The 23284-nt window shown below is 39.2% G+C and overlaps 1 protein-coding gene across 5 annotated transcripts; it reads left to right on the forward strand.

Annotated features, from left to right (window-relative positions):
* Positions 1 to 5012: 5012 nt before the first annotated feature.
* On the forward strand, positions 5013 to 22673 carry LOC146500423 (sentrin-specific protease 7). 5 transcript variants are annotated; one of them, XM_085134921.1, is made up of 23 exons: positions 5014 to 5190; positions 7346 to 7430; positions 8109 to 8174; positions 8253 to 8368; positions 9144 to 9398; positions 9787 to 9911; positions 10255 to 10355; positions 11144 to 11474; positions 13311 to 13459; positions 14484 to 14618; positions 14710 to 14743; positions 15317 to 15544; positions 15663 to 16072; positions 16190 to 16317; positions 18138 to 18254; positions 18369 to 18485; positions 18889 to 18984; positions 19082 to 19269; positions 19378 to 19424; positions 19510 to 19553; positions 20671 to 20739; positions 20856 to 21006; positions 21085 to 22673. In XM_085134921.1, the coding sequence occupies exons 1-23, from the start codon at positions 5087 to 5089 to the stop codon at positions 21238 to 21240; spliced, it is 3252 nt and encodes a 1083-aa protein (XP_084991047.1). In that variant the 5' UTR covers positions 5014 to 5086; the 3' UTR covers positions 21241 to 22673. The 5 variants fall into 5 exon arrangements, with proteins under 5 accessions (XP_084991048.1, XP_084991047.1, XP_084991049.1 ...); XM_085134923.1 differs by having other exon boundaries at positions 5067 to 5285; positions 21085 to 22672; XM_085134925.1 differs by lacking the exon at positions 5014 to 5190 and adding an exon at positions 5205 to 5247 and having other exon boundaries at positions 21085 to 22672.
* Positions 22674 to 23284: the final 611 nt, after the last annotated feature.

Genomic DNA, 23284 nt, shown 5'->3' on the forward strand with positions numbered 1-23284 from the left:
TGACAATAATTGTGAAAAATGAAAATATCTATGTAAAAAATGAAATCTTCAATTATTTTATTTTAGTAATAAATGAGTGAGTGGCTGTTCTTTCACTGAGTTAGTTAAGGATGAATCTGATGAATGGCATTGTTATTATTATTATTATTATTATTTTTTATTATTTTATTTTTATTTATTTATTTATTTTAAATTATTCTACAGCTTTCAGAAACAATTTTGCTTTTTGATTGCTACATTTTTGAAAATATATTTATTTTTTATTTCAATTATGGCTGAAGGCTGTGGCTGAAGCAAAAACCCAGGTGGGGGAGAAGCTTGGAGAGGTTTTCGGACTGTCTCCAAGAATTTCTGGCAAAACTGTCAGGCAACTCAGGAGGGGGAGCGGTGCTCAACTTGCACTGTGTATAGTTCAGGTAGAGCACTGCTGACTTTGACTGAGGATATTTTCAGGTTGTGGAAGAGATATTTAAAGGATCACCTTAATCCCAGTGGTGCATCTTCCGTGGAGGAAGTAGAGTCTGGGGACGAGAGGGATGACTTGTCCATCAAGTCCATTGGTATGGGCCATTCGTTCCTTTTACAACTGTTGCAAGTGCTTGGGCCACACAGCCGGTAATAAGTGGGACTCTGCCAGGGCTGCCCTTTGTCACCGATTCTGTTCATAATTTTTATAGACAGAATTTCTAGGCATAGCCAAGTGGTGGAAGACTTCCACTTGGGTGGTCTTACAATCTCATCTCTTCTTTTTGCAGATGATGTGGTTCTGTTGAATTCATCAGTTGATGGCCTCCAGCTTGCACTGGAGTGGTTCGCAGCAAAGTGTGAAGCGGCAGGAATGAGAATCAGCCCCTCCAAGTCTGAGGCCATAATCTGGAAAAAGGTGGAGTGCCCACAACAGTTTAGGGGCGAGTTACTGTTCCAAGTGGAGGAGGTTAAGTATCTCGTGGTCTTGTTCATAAGTGAGGGGAGCGGGAGATTGACAGACCTTTTGCTGCTACGGCTGCACTGTTGTGGAAGCTATACTGGTCCGTTGTGGTGAAGAGAGAATTCACCATAAAAGCAAAGCACTTGATTTTTCGGTTGATCTACATCCCTACCCTCACCTAGCACTAGATTGCAGATACAAGCAGCGTAAATGAGCTTTCTCCAAATGTTGGTTGGCCTCTCCCTTAGAGATAGGGTGAGGAGTTGGCCTATTCAGGAGGGACTCAGAGTAGAGCCACTACTACACATCGAAAGGAGCCACTTGAGGTGGTTCTGACAGGGATGCCACCTGGGTGCCTCATGCTTGAGGTGTTCTGGGTATGTCCTACTGGGAGGAGGCACTGGGGCAGACCCAGGACACGCTGGAGAAATTATATCTCTCAGCTGGCATGGGAATGGCTTGGTGTTCCCCTGGATAAGTGGAATAAAGTGAACGGATGGATGGAATAATGGTGAAGTGAAAATCTGAGTTTAATCCTTAAAATTACTTTTTTTTCTTCGTGCTGGGCCTTTTGACTTTTCCAAGCTGGAAAAGCACAGGATAGAAATGGCAGTATTATTGCCTCCATTCAGGGAACACCAGTGTCCCATGACAGCCATGTTGATGAGAAAGCATGAATTACTGACTGTTGAGTGAGTTGTGAATAATTACATCATGGATTTTTCTGCTGTATGTACAGATTTATACTGAGAGATTTTGCAAAAAATCTTTTTGTGGAAAAAAACTTGATAGATAATTAAGTTTAAGCACCATATGTGCTGAAACTGTTGTAAAACTTACAGCTGTATTATTGCTGGTCTAACATTGGTATGCTTATTGCCCCTGGCAATTGGTATGCAGTGTAACAAAAAACAAAAAGACTGTAAAAGTGGATGGTAATATCTTTTTTACATATATGAATTTTAGGTCCTGTGGGTGCTGCTGTAGCAGACCAATTAAACTATAAGTTAGTTATTGTTCTGCTGGGATACTTGCTGGGATGCATCTTGAAATTCATCTTCATGTGATAATGAAACTTGTTTCCATGTTTCCACTTGGAAGAAGAGCCCAAGGCAACAGCCATCAGTTTTCCCAGACACAAAATCAATAAAATCAACTGCAAGATTTGCTGAAATGAGACGAATCTACTGGCAACATCATAGTATGAGAATTCATAATGAGGGAGAGTTTTTGCAAGGGATCTACACAACTGTTGGCAGTTTTGGTTGTTTTAATTTCTTTATTGACACCTACCAGCCACCTTGGTAGGTATTCTGTGCTAGTACCAAGTTGGACCTCCTTTTTCCTTCAGAGCACAGATGCAACATTTTCTTGGTCCATTTGATGTGATAGCATAAGATAGTTGTTGCACATTTGCTGGCTGAATATTCATGATGGGAATTTTCCTGTTTCACCACATCCCAAAGGTCCTCTATTGGATTATGATCTCGTGACTCTGAGTCCATTTGAGTACAGTGAACTCACTGTCAAGCCAGTAAACCAGTTTCAGATGATTTGAACTTTGTGACTCTGGTGTTTTATCAGAAGATTCATTGTACACACCAGAGTCATGGTCAGAACACGGTCAGCAACAATACTCAACAATAAACAATATTCAGTTAGCACCAAGGAGGGATTTGTGAAACCAGGCAATGTTTTCCAGTCACCCTTTGTCAAACTTTGTGGACCTCATGGAAATTGTTGCCTCTGTTGCCTTTTTTTTAGCTGACAGGAATTGCACCCAATGTGGTCTTTTGCTGATGTAGAAGACCACACCTACTGTACACCTAAGTCTTTGCATTGGGAAATAATGTTTTTTTTTCTTATTTCTGATGTTTCCCAGTGCTTTACTGCAACAGTCTTCAGTTGTTTTTTGTTAATTAGTTGCTCACCATGGGAAATGCACCTCAACTGAGTTGACTGTCTGACTCTAAAACGCCATAATATTGTACTTCAAAACTTTCAAAAATTTTCCAGTTTTTCTTTGTTCCAGATGCTGTTAGCCACTGCCAATGTCCTAATATTCCTAAAGTTAAATGTGATGGATTTGTTTTGGCTTTCATCTTAGTGACTGACTGTTTAACTTGGACTTAATGTGTGAATCCTGTGTCCACACATTGTTGATTTGCATGAACAACTAGCAAATGTAAATACTACACTTGGAATCAACTCTTGACCCTTTAGAAGACAGTAAAACTTTATTGTCATTGCACGGAAGTACCTGCTTATTTTATGAAGAAATAATGAAGGGATCATACATCATTTATAACGCTTGAGTGAATTGTAGAATAATATTTGAGCCTCTGACAATAGGAGCTACTCATAAAAAGATAAATGTAAATGTAATTCCTCAACTGTGAATGGAATATTTTTGTTCAGCCCCCTCAAATTAAAGCTGACTGTGTACATTTAAACTGTTTCTTGTTTTTTTTTTTTTATTTCAAAACTAGACTTCTCCTTTAAATACTAGACAAAAGCTGCCAAGTTTTCCTTTAATTGATGCAACTGTGATATGCTACATCTCAGAAGTAATGGTGAGTTGTAGGGTATGGCTAAAAAAGAGAGAAAGACTTCATAGTAATAACAAAAAGTAATTATAATAATAGTAATTGAAATTTGTATAGTGTCTTTTAAGGAACCCGAGTTTTAACCACATTTCTCCTAAAATAGAGGAAGGGAAATCAAGTCCAGTGTCTAACAGGAAAGAGAAAACAGCGAACAAAGTAAAAAGTAAATTTTAAATGCCTTGTATTCCTAATACAGTTTGTGATAAAAAAAAAATCTTACAATTTTATTATTATTATTATTAGCTTAATATATCCCCTTTAAAACATATGTATTAAAAGACTGTTTGACTAGTAAATTATTTTTTATAATTATTGGTCATTAAATCATGATATAATTAATTGTTTAGATTTAAATATGAATTCATTATTATTCCTAAAACAAAGCTAGTACTTGCAGCTTTTGCTGTACATCTAATTATTAATTAATTACAGACAGTCTCAGCCAGGGCTGGACTGGGACAAAAAATCAGCCCGGGCATTTTGACTAGTGACCGGACCACCATGGTATTATAGGAAAAGCCATAAAGCCTTTATAATAAACTTAAACCTACACCACCCTCCCTATTCTGGTATTCTAAACGGTCTTTAGCAAAAATATAAAACAAGCTAATTTATAATTACATATACCTAACTAATAGGGTTGCCAACTCCCAGCAAAAAAATGGTACTTTCCCAAAGGAAAGAATACTATAACTTACTAGGGTATATACTAGACTTAATATTTACTGAATACAATAATGTATTTCTATACATTTTACATCAGATGAAAACTTTGGTTGTAAGATTCAGATAAATATTTATTAAAAGCTAGACATTTTAAATGAGAATAAGAAAGAAAAGTATAGATCCTGGTGTTATTTGTCTCTCAGAAACAGTTCATTTTTTCCCTTCAACTCATTCATGTCACCTAAAATGTAAACCTGTTTCTCCATCCCCTGTTCAGCTCTGATGATTTAGTAAGGACATCTCCTGGTTTCATCTTCATGTTTCCCTCTTACCACATATCCAAACCTATATTATGACCAGCAGCTTTACAACTGTGGCTCCAACAAACATCAGCTGATACTAGAAATTAATATTAAATAAATTCTACCGACAGCTGATCAAGCTTAAACGTGCTGCTGTTGTTTAGCGCGACATCTGCTGGTTTCCTCTTTTTGGCCCAGAGAGAAAAGCCGATCAGCTGATTATTGATCAGTTTCATGATTGAATTAGTAACTTTCTAGTTGAAGTAGTTATGAAATCGCGTTCCTTTTCACCTCAACTTTAAAGTTCGACCTCCTCTGCTGTAACTGGTCAAGCCCAGATTCGATCATGACCAACTGGCCAATCCACCACCATTCATTTATATCGTTAAAAAAAAGATATAAACCCCCATCGGACCATAAAAACGAAAAATCACGAGCACCCCACCGGGCAAATGCCCGGTATGCCCGATGGCCAATCCAGCCCTGGTCTCAGCCCGCTCAGAACACCGGCCCTAGCACGGCCTGGGAACAAACTGCTCTTCACGCTCTTGTTTTCCTCTGGATGCACTTCCGGGTTTCACCGGATGTTCCTTAGGAATATTGCAGCGCCCGTTGAGTACGCTATCGGACTGTGGAAAATGTGTGCCTTCTGTGACTGTAAGGTGCAGGTGTACACGTCCGTGGGAAAGTAGGTTTCCAGTTTCCTGATACTGTGCGTTGCACTTGCGAGCGGCTGTGGCCTGGGGTAAGCTTTAGCTTTCCTGCGTGTCTCTAGCATCATGGGTAAGCCATAGTATTAACGCTGCTAGCTGCAGCCGAGAGCTAATCAGATTTCATCTTTCTGGTGTGTTCAGGCAGAGAAAATAAACACAAATAAACACGAGGTGTGCACGGTGACCTCCGAGGTTACAATGTGCCGTGTTACAACCATAATAAAGGTTGGCTGTTTGGATTGGGAGCAGCATGTGCGCTAAACATCAGCTTCAATTAAAAAAGAAAGCTGGAGTGTTGCTTGCTGAACTGGCAGTGTCGGTCGCTTATGGTTAGCTGCAAGTCGGTACTGTTACAGTCACAACACTGAGTTTTATATATATTTCTGAGTTTGCATTTCATCATTTTGCCTTATGAGAGTCCACAAAGAAACTGATTTATAATTCATTTAACTTCATAAGATCTGTCGATGGTGGTTGATGCAAAATAGGAAATGCATGTGAGTTTAAACATATAGGAAGTACATTGTCTTTTGATCATGGCTGGCAGCAATTCGTGTGGTCTGCCAAGTGCCCTTTTCCCCTTTTACAGCAACATGTGATGTAGTTTTCTTTTGGAGAGGGTTTATTTACTGAATAATACTTTCCAGGGTTTGAAGTCAGTTATCATACTTTCGTGATTCGCTGGCCAGGATAACAACGTGGGCAATGTATCTGCAATATTCTGCAGTCTGACACACTCTGAGAGACATTTACGTCAGATGTATAATGATATATGCCCATTGACCATTTTATTAGGTACACCCGTTCAACTCAAAACAAATACAGCCAAATACATGGCATCAATTTGAGGCATTTCCACATGTAGATATGGCCAAGAGGACCTGTTCAAACTGAGCATCAGAATAAGGAACAAAGGTGCAGCAGAAGACTACAGCGGAGTGGCAGTTAAGAACAGGAAACTGAGGCCACATTGTGCACAGGCATTGTCCGATTCTGGTCTGGTTTCTGCTGCAACATTTTGTTAGTAGTATTATAATTTAAGGTAAACAACATGAAAGCATGTGGTGGAAGTGTAATAGTGTGGGGATATTTTCTTGCACACTTAAGGTCCTTTAGTACCAACTGAGCACCGTTTAAACATCACAGCCTACCTGAGAATTGCTCGCCACGTCCATCCCTTTATGACCAGAGTGTAAACATCATCTCAGGTTTGGTTCTAGCAGGAAAGCGCACCATGTCACACAGGTCAAATCTTCTCCAGCTGGTTTCTTGAACTTGACAATGAGTTTATCAGATCTCAGTCGATAGACCACCTGTGGGATGTGGATGCGAAGTTATTAAATTTGCAGCAACTGTGTGAGGCTTTTATGTCAATGTGGACCAAAATCTCTGAGGAATATTTCCAGCAACTTGTCGAATCTATGCCATGGAGAATTAATATAGTTCTGAAGTCGGGGTCCAACCTGATAGTAACAAAGTGTATCTAATAATGTGGCCGGGGAATGAATGTATAACTCAATTAAAAAAAAAAAAGAAAGCTTATTGTGGTAATGTTCTGGTGTTATTATTCAGTTTTAATAATGTTTGAGTGTTTAGCTGAATGTGTGGTTTGCCATGTGCCATGTTTTTGCCTGAGCAAATAAAAAAACACAGTGTTATGTCATGTTTCATTAAATCAGTCATTTTTGTTCATAAAATATTCCATGAAAACTGGAAAATGTGTTTTGTTTCAATGTTCAGAAAACATATCCCAAGAGGAAGCAGTTATGTTGTATTCCTGTGTTAATATTTGTCTCACAACTAACTATAGGTCATACAACTATATGTCAGCAAGTATTTCCTGTTTTAGGAAGTCCCATTACCGCACATTTCTCTCTGTTTTATCACAGTTGTCTAAATTTTATTAACATTTGGCAGGAATCTGTTAGCATGTCCATCTTTTGGAAGTTATTTGACTGAGCCACCCAGATGGAGTTTTTCTTCCAACAAAACTTGTTGTTTGTTAGATTTATACCATTTTCACATTCACATACTACTGTTCTTGAAGATGATAATAATAATAATAATAATGATGATGATGGCACACTATATGGCTTTTTTCACATTTGTCTGTTTGTTTGCTTCATGCAGTCTTGTTGCTGTGCCTTACCCGTGGACCATGATGGAGCAAAGGAGAGCCTTAACTATTCCATTTACAGTGAGCAAGGATAACCTGGTATATATATATATATATATATATATATCACCTATGTTTTATGAAATACCCACTTTCCATTTCATCCATTCATTCTTGTGAGCTTGTGTGAGTGTGCAGTTTTAATTGTATTTCCTCTTGGCCCAATCCTGTGGTGCTGATGGCTTCATTGCTGCATTCATACCCTTTGCTGATCACAAGCACGTTGCAAATTGGGATTCTTTTACTTTCTCACAGGTTTGCTCTTGTGAGTCTGATAATCAGTGAGCCCACTCTCTTCCTAGTAAGGGCTGGAGACCTGACTGATTGAGGATAGGGAGCTGTACTTAGTGGATTTCCTTGCATAATCAACGCTTAAAAGCTGTTACAAGGATTGCAACTTGAGTTACTTTGACTCCCACTGACGCTGCTGATTATGTCTTCGGTGAACTTATTCATTGCTGGTGTTTGTAAAATATCAGAAAACTAGCAAAAATAACACCTCTTAAGATACCACAATGCTAAGTTCTCCTAACAGAAGTCTAGATTTAGTTTACAATCACAAAACGAGAAGCAACAGATGCTTCTTGAGAAACAGCTGAAAGTGGACAATGCTGGTCTTTTTTTCCTTAGTTGTGTGAAAGAAATCTTGCGCTTTTGTTTATTGCATTACAATATGTTTCATACAAGCATGGTCACTAATAACCATATTAATTTTAGATGGAAAATCCACTCAGAATCCCCATGGCATGTCTTTCATCAGAGTATGGAAAATTAGAAAGACAGGTACAGCATTATGTTTATGCTAACATGGTTATTCTGGGTTATTCTTATAACTAACAGTGTCTGCCTCCTCTTTGAAAGGTTTCCTGGACTGCGTTTGCAGATTGCAAATTCAGAAATCGCAAGTCACCGCATAAAAATGGATCCACGAAGTTTGATCACAGCCATGCAGCTATGATCGCACTGGACATGGACAGGTAAGGAGGCAAGAAGTGTCGTGTGATGATTTGACTTTTTTTAAACTGCGGACTGCGCACTAAAATATCTGCTTATGATTTAAAACTCATAAATATGTGCTGTTGTCTACACTGAAGCGTACTGCGCTTATGTTCTCTGTAAAAAAAATGAATAAATAAATAAAAAAAAATAACATTTTTTGCAGTCTTAAGCATTCATAAAATGGGGCGCTCACAATTAATAATGAAGTTCTCCAAGGTCTCTTAATCTAACCTTCATTACTCCAGGACAACAAAAATAAAAAAGTGTCACTGCAGTATTTCCGCAAAATTAGAGTAATATAATTTCTCTGCAGAGCACTTGCAGGAGCAACAGAAATGGGAGAAGAAGGGTAAAGAGTGCTGATAAATGAAATAGATGGAGGTGGTCATTGTTCTTTAAGACAGATGCTGCACAGTTAGTATACGACCATTAAAATGCCTGTTTGGGCCACCCAGGCATATTTGCCATTTCTGTATATATTTTATTAATTTTGCACAGTGGTCAGAGTTGCGGTCCATAAAGGAACCATTGCAAACACCATGACTCAAAGCCAAGCTTATCATTTCTGCACATGTGACTTATCTACACCAGCAGACCGCACCCTGTTGATCAGCTGGCACACATAAAGTCTCACGTGCAGAGATAGAGGAGTTTTAAGCCTGAATACCTCAGTGGGCTTGATGGGAACAATATGCGGAGAAGACGTCGCTCGAGGAAGGTTGTGAATCAACGATTCTCTGCTTTCTCCCACAGGAGGAAGCCTCTTCTGATCCTGACAGATGTCCTGAAGACAAAATTCGGCATGGAGTATATGGAAAGGACAAAAAAGACTCATAGTGCGAAGAACAGAGGACAAACGCCAAGCAGACGGAGGGAGAGCGGTCAGTGTAGAGAGGAAACTCCGACCTACAGAGACACTAGATCCAGTCAGAGGGAAGCCAGGCATAACAGGAGCAAGAGCGTGACACCCAAGCGCAACCAGAGGACTGTCACTCCAACCTCCCAAAGGTGGGATAGCATTGTAAAAGAAGTAATGTGAAGGACTATTAGTTAGATGAAGCAGTCAGTCTCTCTCAAATATCCTTACGAGCAGTAAGTTCTGGTAAACACCGACCAACCCAATAAGACAAAGGGGGGAAAGTAAGTTAAAAAGTATATGTCTTTCTGACCACTTTCATTAATTTAACATCTTTAGAGGCTTGTAGAATCTGCAGTAGCTCATTTTAATTGGGGAAACATATTTACATACAACACACTTTACACTAAAGCCAGCATACTTTTTCTTTCAACCCAGACCTGAATGGAAACGCCCAATTTCATCTTTAACAGTTTGCTAAAAACAGGAATAAACTGTACATCATAATCAGAACATCTTTTCCCATCTTTTTCTCCACAGGTTGAGCCTTAGAAGAAGACCACAAAATGTTGACAACCAAGAGGACAAAGAAGAAAGCAAAGATATCAAGGAGGTGATAATAGGCAAGGACAACACAGAAGATGACAGATTTGCTGAAGTTGTAGGTGGGTAAACATGAAGAGTTGATGCACTTGTTGGTTTAATGCTGCTGGCGCTCTTTTGTGACTGACTTTGTTGTCATAAAGACAATGTTGGATTTAACTGTGAATAAATCGTGTACTCGAGACATTACCGTTCCATCCACAGCTGATCTTATTTCCAGAGTAGATTTAAAAAAACAAAAGTTATATAGAGCAAAAGACATCACATGTTACTCTGTTTACTTATCAGTGTTTAAAGTTTAGTAATTGTTTTCCTGTTTTTGATCTGCTTTGAGGACAGGGAATTCCATTCATAGGTTGTCAGTGGTGTATGAGTGTATTTTAACTTTATATGTTTGTCATGCAGACTGTGGGTTGTCTTTGAGCTGGGAGCCTGCTGAGGATATAGTGTCCTGTGACATCAAAGACAGGTGGACTGATTCAGAAAAAGATGCAGAGCCTAGTCTGGTGAGTACCACTTTTAAAACTCAAAATGAAACCAGGAACAATCAACCTTGATTAAACTTAACCAATCCCCGGAGAGCTCAGCAGGTGTGCACCACACTATGCAAACATGGTAGCAAATTTTCTTGTCAGCCTTGTGCTTTGAATAAGGCTTTGAGTCCTTTCCACGCAAGCAGTCTGAAACACTGGAAAAACAGAAACTGAAAGCCAAAATTGATTGGCATACTTCCTGGCCATAAAAATTGAGATCATGTGTGGGGAGATTCTGGCTCTAAAGTTAGAGATAAAAAGTAGAGACGCATCCTAACCAACTGCAGGCTCAGTGATCAAGAACTGGCAGGTGACAAGAGAAAAAGTGTTGGCAAACCAATAGAAAATGTGACTGTTGGACAGATTAGGTTGAGACAGAAGCTCACTTCCTCTTTGAATTTAAGAGATTCAGTCATATAAGGAACTTTTTCAGGAGATAAAGTGACGGGTCACTACTTACTTCCCAGTACATATTAGCATGCTGTGACCTGAGCCTAAGAGTTACTGCATGAATTCCACCCCTGTATCGTTTTAGTAAATTTAGTGCTACAGTTAACTAGATTAGAACAAAAGCTGGGAAACTAGTAACCTGCCTACCAACATCTTTAAGACCCAGCAGTTGTTATTCCATGTCTAAAAAGTGAGATTAAAAATTTATTTTGTTTTACTGTATTCTAAAAATGGCTCTGTAATCTTTCAGTTTATGCTGTGTGCTCAGTAAACAGCAGAAGTGATACATTATACTTTATGTTGTGTGATAGAAGAGGAAAAGAAGGGATTCGGCGTCCCAATGCAATGGAACGGAAAGCCCCAAACGCAACCGCAAGAGCGTTCTTCAGCTCACAGAAGAAGATGGAAGAGATGGAGGAGCATTCTCTGCACCCATTTGTCATGAGGACAGTAGAGAGGATGGCGATTTGGAGAGCTTGGAGCGTTGCATAGTGCAGTTCACGGTGGGTGAAGACGATGGAACAGAAGTTCTTGTCCCAGTCATCAACCCTGATTTGGAACGCGAAGATGTTACTGGCAGCCCAAGACAAAGCCTGTCATCCACACAGGACAATGGGAATCAGATCAGTCCCTCTGAGCCCAGTAAGTACACCCAACAAACGTGTGGCTTCAGTCCACTGCTGAGTGTGTCTGAGCAGGCCAGAACCAGGCAAATGAATACCACTCTGCTCTTTTGTTATGTGTGTGTTTGTGTGTGTGAGAGAGGGCCTCATTTAAACAAAACTTCAGTAATTAATTGTGCTGCATCTGCTCAGTGACTTTGAAATTGGCTCACCTTGAAATAGCGGTCATCAAAATAAAGTGTATTACTAAGTCATACATTTTATAAGCGGCTCTTAGTCAGAAAAGTTGCACAACCAATATTCCCGATTATGAGAGAGAAAGCTACTGCCTATTAACAGCATGGACTTCATTATAGGTGGAGCTTTGTTGGTGCTGGATTTTTTTTAGGATAAAACGAACATTAGTGTATGGAGTTAAACAGCAACAAATATCTTTTTTTTGGATAAGCACATAGCATTAATGCTGAGATTTGAAAAACTTAAAAAATGGTTTGTTAGTTTTTCTCTGACTTTTGGTGTTGTAGCTTGTGTGCATTATAGGGTGGACAACTTTGTTTCTAACTGGAAAGTTATGGTATGGTAAATTTGAAGATGTGGTTTAAATTTACATCTATTTTCTTTTGCGTACCTGGTATCGGGACACGGGAAAAAGTCTAAGCAAGGATACCTAAACCTCAAGCTCTTCGGTGTGTGTGTGTGTGTGTGTGTGTGTGTGTGTGTGTGTGTGTTACTGAGTCATTCCCAAGTCAGCCTAGAGGCATAGTATTTCTGCTACCATTTTAATAGCCTTAGCGGTACTTCTTATCCATGACAATGACAGATGAACTACAAACGAAGCAGTTTAAAAACCCTTCATTTTTCCACGTCAATGTGTTGGAGAAATAGGCTTTTGCTAATTGTTTTAACAGATTAAAAGACCTGCATTTGTGGTGACGAGCCGTTTCACTCTAACAAAGTACAGCTATACTTTTGAGCGTTTAATTCTCTCAGCCCTCTTCACAAAGACCAGGATTTGTGTGTGCATATGTGTGACACAGAGCCTCCCCTGCACCCTGGCCCTTGCGTGCGACACAGAGGGCGCTATCTGTTGGACTGGTTAAATGCATCTTAAACTAATCTCTTAATCAGTAACGGTGGTCCGATAAAATGTAAAAGATAACTTTATTTATTTATTTAGCAATAAATACATGTAATTTCTTTCTTTTTTATTTCTCCACGGTTGAAAGCAGTACTGATAATTTTGGTGCTTATTGATTCTCCAGTTTTTAATTATTTTTTTCCCAGGGTTCATTCAAAACCAGGTTTTGGGCTCCATCCCTACTAGGAGGCATCCTAGTAGTCAGATGCCTGAACCAATTCAGCTGATTCTTTTGAGTGTGAAGCAGTATGTTATTAGGTTGTAACCATTAGTTTCTTTTTGCATACATTCACCAAAATTAGTTTGAAAAGTTAATAAAAATGTCAAAGATGTCAGCTACCCTGAGGACTTACTTATTTATCAAGTTAACAAGCTGTTATTTTAATGCCTTAAACACTAAAATACAACTTCTCTGTAGCATCCATGTTCTTTCTATGTTTATGAGGCACATGAACACACTGAAGACTGACTCAGGAAAAGGGGCCATCCGGGAGCACGTGAAAATACAATTAGCAGCTACAATGTTTTCACTGTTTAGCTTACCCACGTGCCTTTTCCTGGATTACTACTGTCCTCACTGTGGCTTTAAAGCCCATTACATTTCCATTATGCAGTGTCAGATAGGGGCTTATGTGTCCTCAAGCGTTTTGTAATTTTAGAGAATTCCAAAGAAAAGGTTCACTCTGGCCTCATGCTGTCTTAATGGTTGTGTTTCAGTTGTGCTGTCCAGTGACGATGAGGAGGGTGGAGACGTTTCTCGGGGCTGCAGCCAAGTCCGCACACTGGTCGCTGTGGAAGACACAGTAATAAAGGGGCAGTCGTCACAGGAAGCTGAGGCCAAACAGCAACACACTGCTGGCATGCAGGTTCGTAGAGTGTGTTCAGTCCAGCACAAACACATTTCATATGTGATCTCAGTTTTTATAATCCCCTTATATGTTCTTTTCCTTTTTTATATTGTGCAGACAACAGCCTCGCACATGCCTCTAAACTGAGCTGAGCTAATGCCCAGATTAACATGACATCACAAAGGGTATTTTACAGACATGATCCAGGAGCCTAAGGTTTTACTTCACCCCAGGGTGTCCAAGTCATCAACTGCTAATTGAAAGACAATACTTTGCCTGTGCTGCAGCCACTTAGTCTTGTATCTGACCCAATGACATGAAGGGAGAGAGGAGCCATGCACGTGGATGTCTGGATATAATAAAAGGAAGAACTTGTTCTTTTCGAAACCAATATGTTATCGATTTCACAGTCACGTGAACTAAGATCACTCTACAGCTGCTTTCAAAAACTGCCACCATAGTAAGATTGTGGCATTATAAGGAGAACATCAAGAGTTTCAAACCCGGTACATTAATAATGGTTTATAGTCGATGCATTTAGCACATGCATCAAATTTTGGCAGGAAGAGTCACTGAATTCAGCTTTAAATAGCTTTGCAGTGCATGCAGTGAGTAAGAATATTTGTGTGTGTGTGTTCTTTAGCTGTAGCACAATATCACAGATCAGTTTTATTTAGTGCCACAAAAAGGTTAAACAAACTCCTGCAGAATAGACAACCAGGTGAACTCCTGCGTCATCTCTCTTTTTCTCATTTGAGCAACATATCAAGACAAATATCTTGATATACTATTTTTCAATAGACAGCGGAATACCTGTAAACTGCCATGTCATTCTTTTAACCACCACCAGATGGTGCCAAAGCAACAATTTTATATAGCCTCTGCATGCTGCCCTTTAATCATGCCACTAGTTATCTTTGTAGTCTGTTATTATCCTGACATTACCGTGTATTAATCTGTTTGCCTCGTTGTGCGGCTGCGCAGCCTGCTTTGCTCTATTTCCTGTAAACTTTGCATGTGTGTGTCTGTTTGTGTTTTGCAGGTGTTTGTTGTGCACAACACTACTCTTCCAGTGACTTCAGCTCCCAGTCTCGATATAGACTATTCCTGCATGGAGTTGCCCTTCTGTGGTCTGCACTGCGGAGTTTATCATGGAAAAGCAAATGGACCCATCGCGGTAACCCTAATAAAATGCAAAGATGGGCTTAAGATGGGCGTAAGCATGCACAGAATTTGAAAATCTAATGCATCTTTCTCCCTGTTCACAGATAGAGAAGGAAGAAATCATCATCCCACTCCAAGGTAATATTGTAAATATGTTTTGATCTTAAGTAATTCCTTTTCTTAATAACTTTTAAAGAGAACCTCTCTCTATCAGCTTTTCTGATCATTTTTGTGCCTTTGGGCAGGGTTGTATAAGCTTTGACACAAAAACAAGTCACCTCATTTTGTTTTGGCATAGTATCCTCTCCTAGCTTTTCACTTATTTTGCTTAGCTTCTTTGTGCTAATGCGTCAAACCCTCAAGATCCCAGTAGACTTTCACCTCTGAATCTGTAAAACTCCGTCAATTTATGGGTTCATTTAATGACATTTTAGCCTGCCTTTGTGTGCGTAACCCATGTTTCTATTAAAGAAGAGTGGTTGAACATTATTTTCCAAAGCATTAAAACCAAAACTATTACTTAGCTAGAAAAGGATTTATAAAAGGCAAGAACAAAATTGTTACTTTATACTTTAAAAATACTTGCACAAAATATACAAGCTGTTTGTCAATTTAACAAGACAAACATTGTTGTAAAATACCAGAAACAAGAATAAAGTGTAAAGCTTTTTGTAAAAATGTATTGTCCTTACGACCGCATCTTGTGTTCAGACACCAGTGAGGAGCTGGAGGTGAAGTTGACCTTTGAGCGTACGGAGCTGAGGAGGTACAGTGTTTGGGAGCGACAGGAACTGGAAGAACGACAGCTGCACTTTAAGGGTGATGAGGAGCCCACACCTGCTGCTGTGCTGCTATTTTGTGTGTCAGAAACTGCTGCAGCTTCGGTACAGCAGGACCTCTGCCTGCTGTCGGCCAAAAAAGATGGAGCTGTGAACACTGGTGAGACTGCTGGATGACAAGTTCAGGGTTTTGGTCATTTAAACTTACAAATGCTGAAGGTTTCTGTTATATAGTGCCAACATTCAGCATTATTTCATATTGCGCTCTGTTTTAATAGGGAAAGCCAGCCCTTTCATCCTGCTGACTCTGAGAGAACCTCTGGAGGGAATGGAGGGAGCTTTATTGCGCTCTCTCCTGGACATTGTCTGTCTCAAGACTCTGGCAAATGAACAAACCAATTTAAGGCACAATACAGACAGATTTAGTGAGTTGGGAGACGTTCTGTCTCCTGTTCTTTCTCTGGATGATAGCATAGAGCTGATTAGAAGAACTGGACTAGACTCTTTCCTGCTCTCCATGCTGGGTGTGACAAACACGGACACAGAACCTGAAGAAGACAAAAAGCCCACAGCACAAAAGACAGACTCAGTTTTAGAGACAGAGATCGCACCAGAGGCAGACACAGAAGCACCTTTGCTCAAACCAAAGCCTGATCAGGAAGAACAAAGGGTTGAATGTCCCTCTGATGTAAGTGTCTACTGGGTGGTTCAGTAAGAGTATATCCCCCCCCCTCCAAGCATTTATTTAGCTTGTGCCCACTTCACCTGACAGCCACTGGTCTGTGATGTGCATTTCCCTCCACAGAAGGAGAAAGAGGAACCGACTCCTGTGTATACAATGTGCCATCGTAGAACCAGAGGATCCTACTCTGTGTCACTGTGTAAACCAGGCTCCAGCTGGACTAAATATAAACATCAGGGTCTGGCTCACAGGCAAGTAGCCTATGCTAAGATGCTTATGAGATCCATCAGTGAAGGTTTGAGATCTGTTCATACAGACCACCAGTATATTTAAAATATTTGTACAGACACGTCCTTAAGTATTTGGACAGTGGCAGAAATTTTATAATTTCTGCTTCTTTACACCAACACAGAGGATTTGAAATACAGCAAAAGCTGTGGTTAAAGGTGTATGTCAGGTACTTTGATTTTAAGTTGCCTGGACAAGTGAGACTAAATGTTAAAAAGTTACAGGAAAAGTTTGGGTAGTTCCTTATACAGACTATTATTATAAATTGATATTATAAATTGAGTTGATTAATTCATAGAAATGTTTTTTATATTTTTAAACTGTGGACCCAGTATAAATAGTGGAAAACCAGGAACTTTTGTGTTATTTAACTGTTTATCTGTTAGTTAATTACTTTGGTGTAGTATGAATGGAGTCTTCAATGGGCTGATGTAGGTGTTAATTCAGGGAGGTTGGAGCAGTTTTGTGGATAGATGTGGCCTGCTACTTGTTATTTTTTGAGGAAAATCAAAAAATCATGGTTGACCATGAAAAACAGGTTAAGTGGATGATTGTAAAGCTCTCATAGGTGAGGAAAACCCTTTCACAACACATCTAGGAAATTCGGGAATATTTATAAAGAAGTAGCTGTATCACCATCAAGGGCCATAATCAAAAGATGCCTTTGTGACAGTAAATACAGAGAGGCTACAGCAAGATTCAAACAGCTAGTATTGGTCAAGAACAGAACAAACTGGTTAGACTTTGCTAAGAAACATCTAAAAAACATCTGGTCCAGCTGTGGAGTAGGATTCTGCAGAAAGATTAAGTCCAGATGAGCGTGAACCAGAGTGATGGGAAGAGAAGAGTATGAAGAACAAAAGGAAGGGCTCGTGATCTGAAGCATACCACATCATCTGTCAAACACAGTAGAGACGATCTGATGGCATGGAAATGTATGGCTGCCAGTGGAACTGGGTCATTGTTGCTGATTGATGATGTGACTACTGATAGAAGTAGCAGCATGAATTCTTTGCAAAATGCTTTACTACTTGGATGCAGTCAAAATCCGGACACCTGGATGACCTTTATTAAAGAGGATAATGACCCCAAACACAAAGCTAAAACTACCTGAAAACAAGGAACAGAAAGTTCTCAAGCGGCCAAGTCAGTCTGCTGATCTCAGCCCAAGCTTATTTTCCACTTGGTGAAAGCAGAGAGCTCTACAAACAAACAGCTGAACACAGCTGCAGTAAATACTGTCAGAGCTTCTCAAAGGAGGAACCTCTGGGGATGCCAATTGACTGCAAAGTATAATTCTTAGTTAATTCTGAGCCTTTGAAAATTGTGCTATGTTGTAATATCCTAAATTGCTAAAATAATATTTTATTGAGCTCCTCGAATAAAGTTTAAGCCTCCACTTTGATCACATTGTGATTGCTTAATTTCAGATCCACTGTGGTGATGTCCAGAGGCAAAATGATTAAAATGTTCAAGCTGTAACACACTGCGAGGAACTTATTGGGATTATATTTATGGACGACAAGAGGAGAGCAGGGAATATTTTGACTGAACTAACTTAATTCTTAGATCAATCACTGATCAATCACAAAAGTGAATGAATAAACAAACTGCAAATTATTTGTGGTGTTAATACTACTATGAGGTCCCCATTTATCGTAATACTAAGCTGACTTATGAGATCAGTGCATCCTCATAAAAAACACTTTGAATAATATGTATAACCTAAAAGTTCTGATGATCTAAATAACGGATCATTCTTATCTCCTGCTTCCTTACTTAGGTTGATCCAGTTTCCTCCTCCGCCAATGAAAGGAGGAATCACTGTTACAATGGAGGACCTGCAGTGCCTTGACAGTGGGAAATACCTTAACGATGTTATCATTGATTTTTACCTCAAGTATGAACTTTTATTTTTTTTATTTATTAAACAAAAGGCATTAACTGATTCTGAGTCTAGGCATAGAGATGCTTCTAAATTGATCGTTTTTGATTTTTGTGTTTTTAAAACCAGATACCTCCTCCAGAACGCATCTGCTTCAGTGGTCGAGCGCTCCCACATTTTCAGCAGCTTCTTCTACAAGCAGCTGACGCGGCGGGACAATGCCAGTGAAGGTGGCAACAGCGACTCGTAAGTAACCCTGATAGAGTTTGCAGTCTGCTTTACGGTGTACTGATTGTGTGAAATGTCCTCACTTAAAAAAAGAGAGGAGTTCTTACCTTCTTACAGTTTACTGGATTTAACATGATAGCACAATAACTGCCAGCCGTTTAAGATACACTACATCCTCCTTAAACAGTATTATAACCTACAGTACCTTTTGAGTTGGATGCATTGGTCATTAGTGTAGATGTCCTCATCTACACCATCTAAGCTTCAAAGACCAAAATGCAATGCTTAATAGATTGCATGTTTAATGTATTTAGACCTGATATGTCCTGTAATCAAGATTCATGTTACAGGCACGACTCCAAAGTGTATTCAACCTTGGGAAAAAAATGTTTTTATTGTTTTTATTTTTGTTTGTATTCAGCTGTCAAAGACAGAGGCGGCACCAACGCGTGAAGACATGGACACGACACGTCGACATCTTCAAAAAGGACTTCTTGTTTGTTCCTGTCAATCAGGAGTAAGTTCAGCACAGGAGGTGTTATTTGCACAGTTTTCTTCTCTTTTTTAATTTTCAGTAAAGCTGTTAAACACATCACATGACTCTCTCCATTTAGAGCTCACTGGTATTTAGTTGTCATTTGCTTTCCCGGACTGGGTGAGCCTAAAATCGAGGGCTGGACAGGAAAGAGCAGCGACGTGACGGAGGAGTCTGAGAGTCAAGATGATGCACAAGGAAGTAAAAGCCTTAATGATGATGCGGAGAAATCACCTATGCGCAGTGACAATATAGACACAGAGACAGGTATTTTTGACTCATGCCTTCTTTGTCTTTGGTGTTTATAAGTGGTGTTTATACCAGTGACGACAGAAAGGTGAAGGTAATCATTGTGTGTCGTTTCATGCCTTTTAGAAAATACCCAGGAAGAATTCACCAAAGATTCACCACCTAATCCAGTAGTAAGATATAATTCAGTTACATATAAGAATATTTAAGTGTCTGTTTGTTCCTGCAAGCCAGCTCAGTCTATTTTTGTCTTTGTAGAGTTGTACAGAGCTGACGTGGCAAAAGAAGACAGTTTGCAAAAGGTGAGTTTTTACACCTTTTAAGTCCATATTCTAAAAAGAACTCCTGTTGTCCTCTGATCATCTGTTTTCTGACCTCTTAACACCATTTATATTCATGCACTGATAATGGTTTAGTAGTTTGTTTTTCAACTGCACCAGATTTCTAAAGCTAAGTGGTATTATATACCACACAGGGACCTGGAAAAACTTCCACGCTTTTGTGACCTCCAGGTTAGATTATTGTAATTCTCTCTACTGTGGTCTCCAAGCCTTCTCTCTTCGAAGGCTGCAACTCGTTCAGAATGCTGCGGCTCGCCTTCTTACTGGAACTAGAAAATTTGACCCTATTACTCCGGCTCTTGTTGATCTACACTGGTTACCAATCAAATATCGCATTGAGTTTAAAATCTTGCTACTCTTGCTGTATTAGGTGCATATGTTTAAGCAGAAATCTGCTTCCAACATACGTCTAATGAAGTCATAAGCATTGTCGACAGTTACTGGTCAGCCACCACTGGCTGATTTAACCCGTTGAGTGAACATGCCGCTCACTGTGTTGGTTTCCCTTGTTGCTGGGTTTCAAAAATGGTGGTTTAGATTTTTGTGAAGGAGTTGGTCTCATGAGTCATCGAGTGATGCCTTTGACCGACTAATCGGTGGCATGCAGTATGATGTCACATCTTTGGAGCGACTCGGCTTGTTTGGAGCCTGGCTGAGCAGGTACTAATAAATACCTGGTACCAGGTAGATGGTTGGATACTTTTTGATCCCACAAGGGAAATTTTTGTGCTACAGCAGCATGATAAAGAGTAAAAATAGTACAGTGTTCAATCCAGAACAATAAACAACACAGTTAAATAATAGGGATAAGGCTCTTATACTATGAGATGGTGCAGGAATTTATGTCTTTACAACAGTGGTTGAAAGGTACTACAACTTAATGTAAAACCCCTAACAGCTGAGCTGAGCCAAGTAGGCACTTGCGGAAAAGAGGCAAAGGTCTTTGTGTGTTTTGGAAGTTTATGTGTTTTCCCCCCTGGTCTCTGGGTATTTAAACACATCCGAACAAAGAGACTTCACAAATGAAAGCTTGATGTAAAAGTAAACACTGACTTGCAGCTGTCTGTCCTCTCTGTAGGCCGTGTATTCTTATCATGGATTCCCTTAAACTTTCTCTTCATGAACGAGTCTTCAAACTGTTGCGGGAGTAAGTATGACACCTTAAATCCACAATTTTGAAGCTGGGTATGCATGGATATGGGTCTGTGTGAAATTTTATATTATTTTTATTTTTATTTTTAATGACACATATTTGTCTTTCAGATACTTGCAGTCAGAATGGGAGGTGCGTCGTGGGTCACCGAGGGACTTTGGTCCTGATCAGATGAAAAGCTCACACTGCCACGTCCCCCTTCAGGATAACAGCAGCGACTGTGGCCTCTACCTGCTACAATACGTTGAGTGCTTTTTGAAGGTAAAGCACTTTTTTAACATCATATTTAGTTTAGCTAATAATCAAGGACAACATAATTAATTCTGCTTCTGCTTTCAGGACCCCGTGGTGCACTTTGACCTCCCACTACACCTAGAACAATGGTTTCCACAGCAGCAGGCACGAAGGAAACGAGATGAAATCAGAGATCTTGTACTTAACCTTTACCGACATCAGAACCTGGATAATAGACTAGGAAAGCAGCTGAGCGGTTGAGCACATCACATTCCTGTAGCCATTAAAAATCACTGCTCATACTGAGCAACGGTCATTTCAGCGTGAACTGAAAATATTTCTTTTATAGCAGATTCTTTTATTTTATGCGTTAACTTGAAAATGTAAACCTTTGACTACCTGGGGGTCCTATTAGTGAATATAAAAGAATTGGCTTATTAAAAATAAAGGGCAGAAAAACATAAAAGCATATCTAGACACACAAATCAATCCAAGACTTTTTATTGTTTGTTTTTATACTGATAACTATTTTATAAAGAAATATTAAAATTCAATTTTCTATGTAGTATGCCCAAGCAGATAATGTGTGAAAACATAACAGTGGTAAAACCTAGTTTGCAAAGTGATATATTTAAAAATTATTTTTTTTAAGTTCTATTAGGATCCCCCTTGCTTTAATCTTTGGTTTCTTTTAAGCTTTTGTAGTTTGAATTCAGCTTGCTGGCATCCGGTAGACATTTCGTGTATTATCCGACTGACAGTTCAGTTTAGCTCAGATCTCAGTTGTGTGTTTTTCTTATCCAGGTAGTCCCTGATGTTGCCTTCTTTTGTATCAAAGTTTTATTAGATAAGATTTACTTTAGACAAAATGTAAGAAGCGTCGGTGTGGTATTTAATAGACAGGAGTTTTCTTACTGAATTTCATTATAAAAATATATGATTGAAACTACAGGACTGTGCCTCTCCCTCCCAGTTACAGACAGACCCGGCAGTCACCCACTTCTCTAATAAAGTTAAAGTGTGTATAACAGTAGGTGTTTGTGAGCCCGACCGATACTTCATTTGAAAAAAGTCTCCTAATCTGATATATCGGCCAATTTTTTTTTTCTTTGTGGCTTTTTTCTTTCCAAATGGCTAATATCAGCCAGTTATTTTGGCCTACTGATACATCGGTCAGGCTCTACTCTTTGTTATCCACAGGAGTCTCAGATGATGATATCTTTATGTACACAAATTTGCAGATTAACGCGAGTGCAGCCTACTGTATACAGTCATGACAAAATGCCATCTGTTTGTTAATAAGATGTGTCATTCTTTGAAACACAGTAGGAAAAGAATTTCGTGCAAAATGTTCCCCATCGTGTTCTGGAAACCATTGCTTTCATATCAAATTGCTTCACTGGCTAGTGCTGTTATCCTGCCTGGGTTTGTCCTGCAAAATGGGTCTATTGAGTTTCAAGTCCTGGTTAACAGATAACTTTATGAATTTAACATGAATACACCTTGCAAAAAAAGTTTAAGGGCGCACACGCTGGCATGTGTAACGTTCGATGACCTGCTGAAGACCCATTCAGTCCTTTATTAATGTTCTCAGTTTTCCCTTTTTGCCAGATTGTTCAGTTGTTGTTTTCTTGTGTAACACCTTTATGGTGTTCTCTTTGGGATTTTTTTTATTTTATTTTGTCAGATGAATGTACAGAAACTGATTCCAAAATACATTTGGTTTCATTGTATATTAAAACTTGTAGAAAAAATTATGCTTGTTCTGATGTGGCTTTTTTTGTTGCCGTTTATATTTGAAACTAAATTGCTTAAGTTAATAAGCCCAGTCTGGTCCTTGTGAAGAATGATTTACAAACTGATGCATTGTGAAGCATTTTATTTTGACTGGTGGGTTGGTACACACGCTATGTTATTGTCAGTAGTGGATTCTTGTTACCCCACAGCCATTAAAGGGTGATGGGATATTGTTGTCACCCAACAAGGCAACGTAAGAGTTTTCAAACTGAAAACTCTGAAAATCTTCAGAGAGGTTTTCTGAAAGTGTTAAGAAAGACGTCACCTAGGAACTGTGATATGAAATTCTTTGTTCTTAGCATATTTTAAACTTAACCTGAATTATCACACCCATCGTGGGCAGCAGGTGTTGAAATAACAGGTAGGTAAAATCTCAAAAATGGAAAATATCCAAATATTTAATGAAAGTATTTTCTCAGCTTTAATAGGACTCCCATCTGGAAACTCCAACATCCTGTTCTGTTTGAGTTAAACTATCTGCTGTACAGCTTGTCATATGTTCTCAATC

This window comes from Neolamprologus multifasciatus, chromosome 16, assembly GCF_963576455.1.
Source record: "Neolamprologus multifasciatus chromosome 16, fNeoMul1.2, whole genome shotgun sequence".
NCBI classification, from domain to species: domain Eukaryota; kingdom Metazoa; phylum Chordata; class Actinopteri; order Cichliformes; family Cichlidae; genus Neolamprologus; species Neolamprologus multifasciatus.

What these genes read in the sequence shown, in the direction of transcription:
- LOC146500423 (XM_085134921.1), top strand. Translation starts at nt 5,087, where the DNA reads ATGTTCCTTAGGAATATTGCAGCGCCCGTTGAGTACGCTATCGGACTG. An exon ending in CAGTGAGCAAGGATAACCTG is followed by an intron (nt 7,431 to 8,108) that starts GTATATATATAT and finishes TATTAATTTTAG; the next exon opens with ATGGAAAATCCACTCAGAAT. An exon ending in AAGCAAATGGACCCATCGCG is followed by an intron (nt 14,619 to 14,709) that starts GTAACCCTAATA and finishes CCCTGTTCACAG; the next exon opens with ATAGAGAAGGAAGAAATCAT.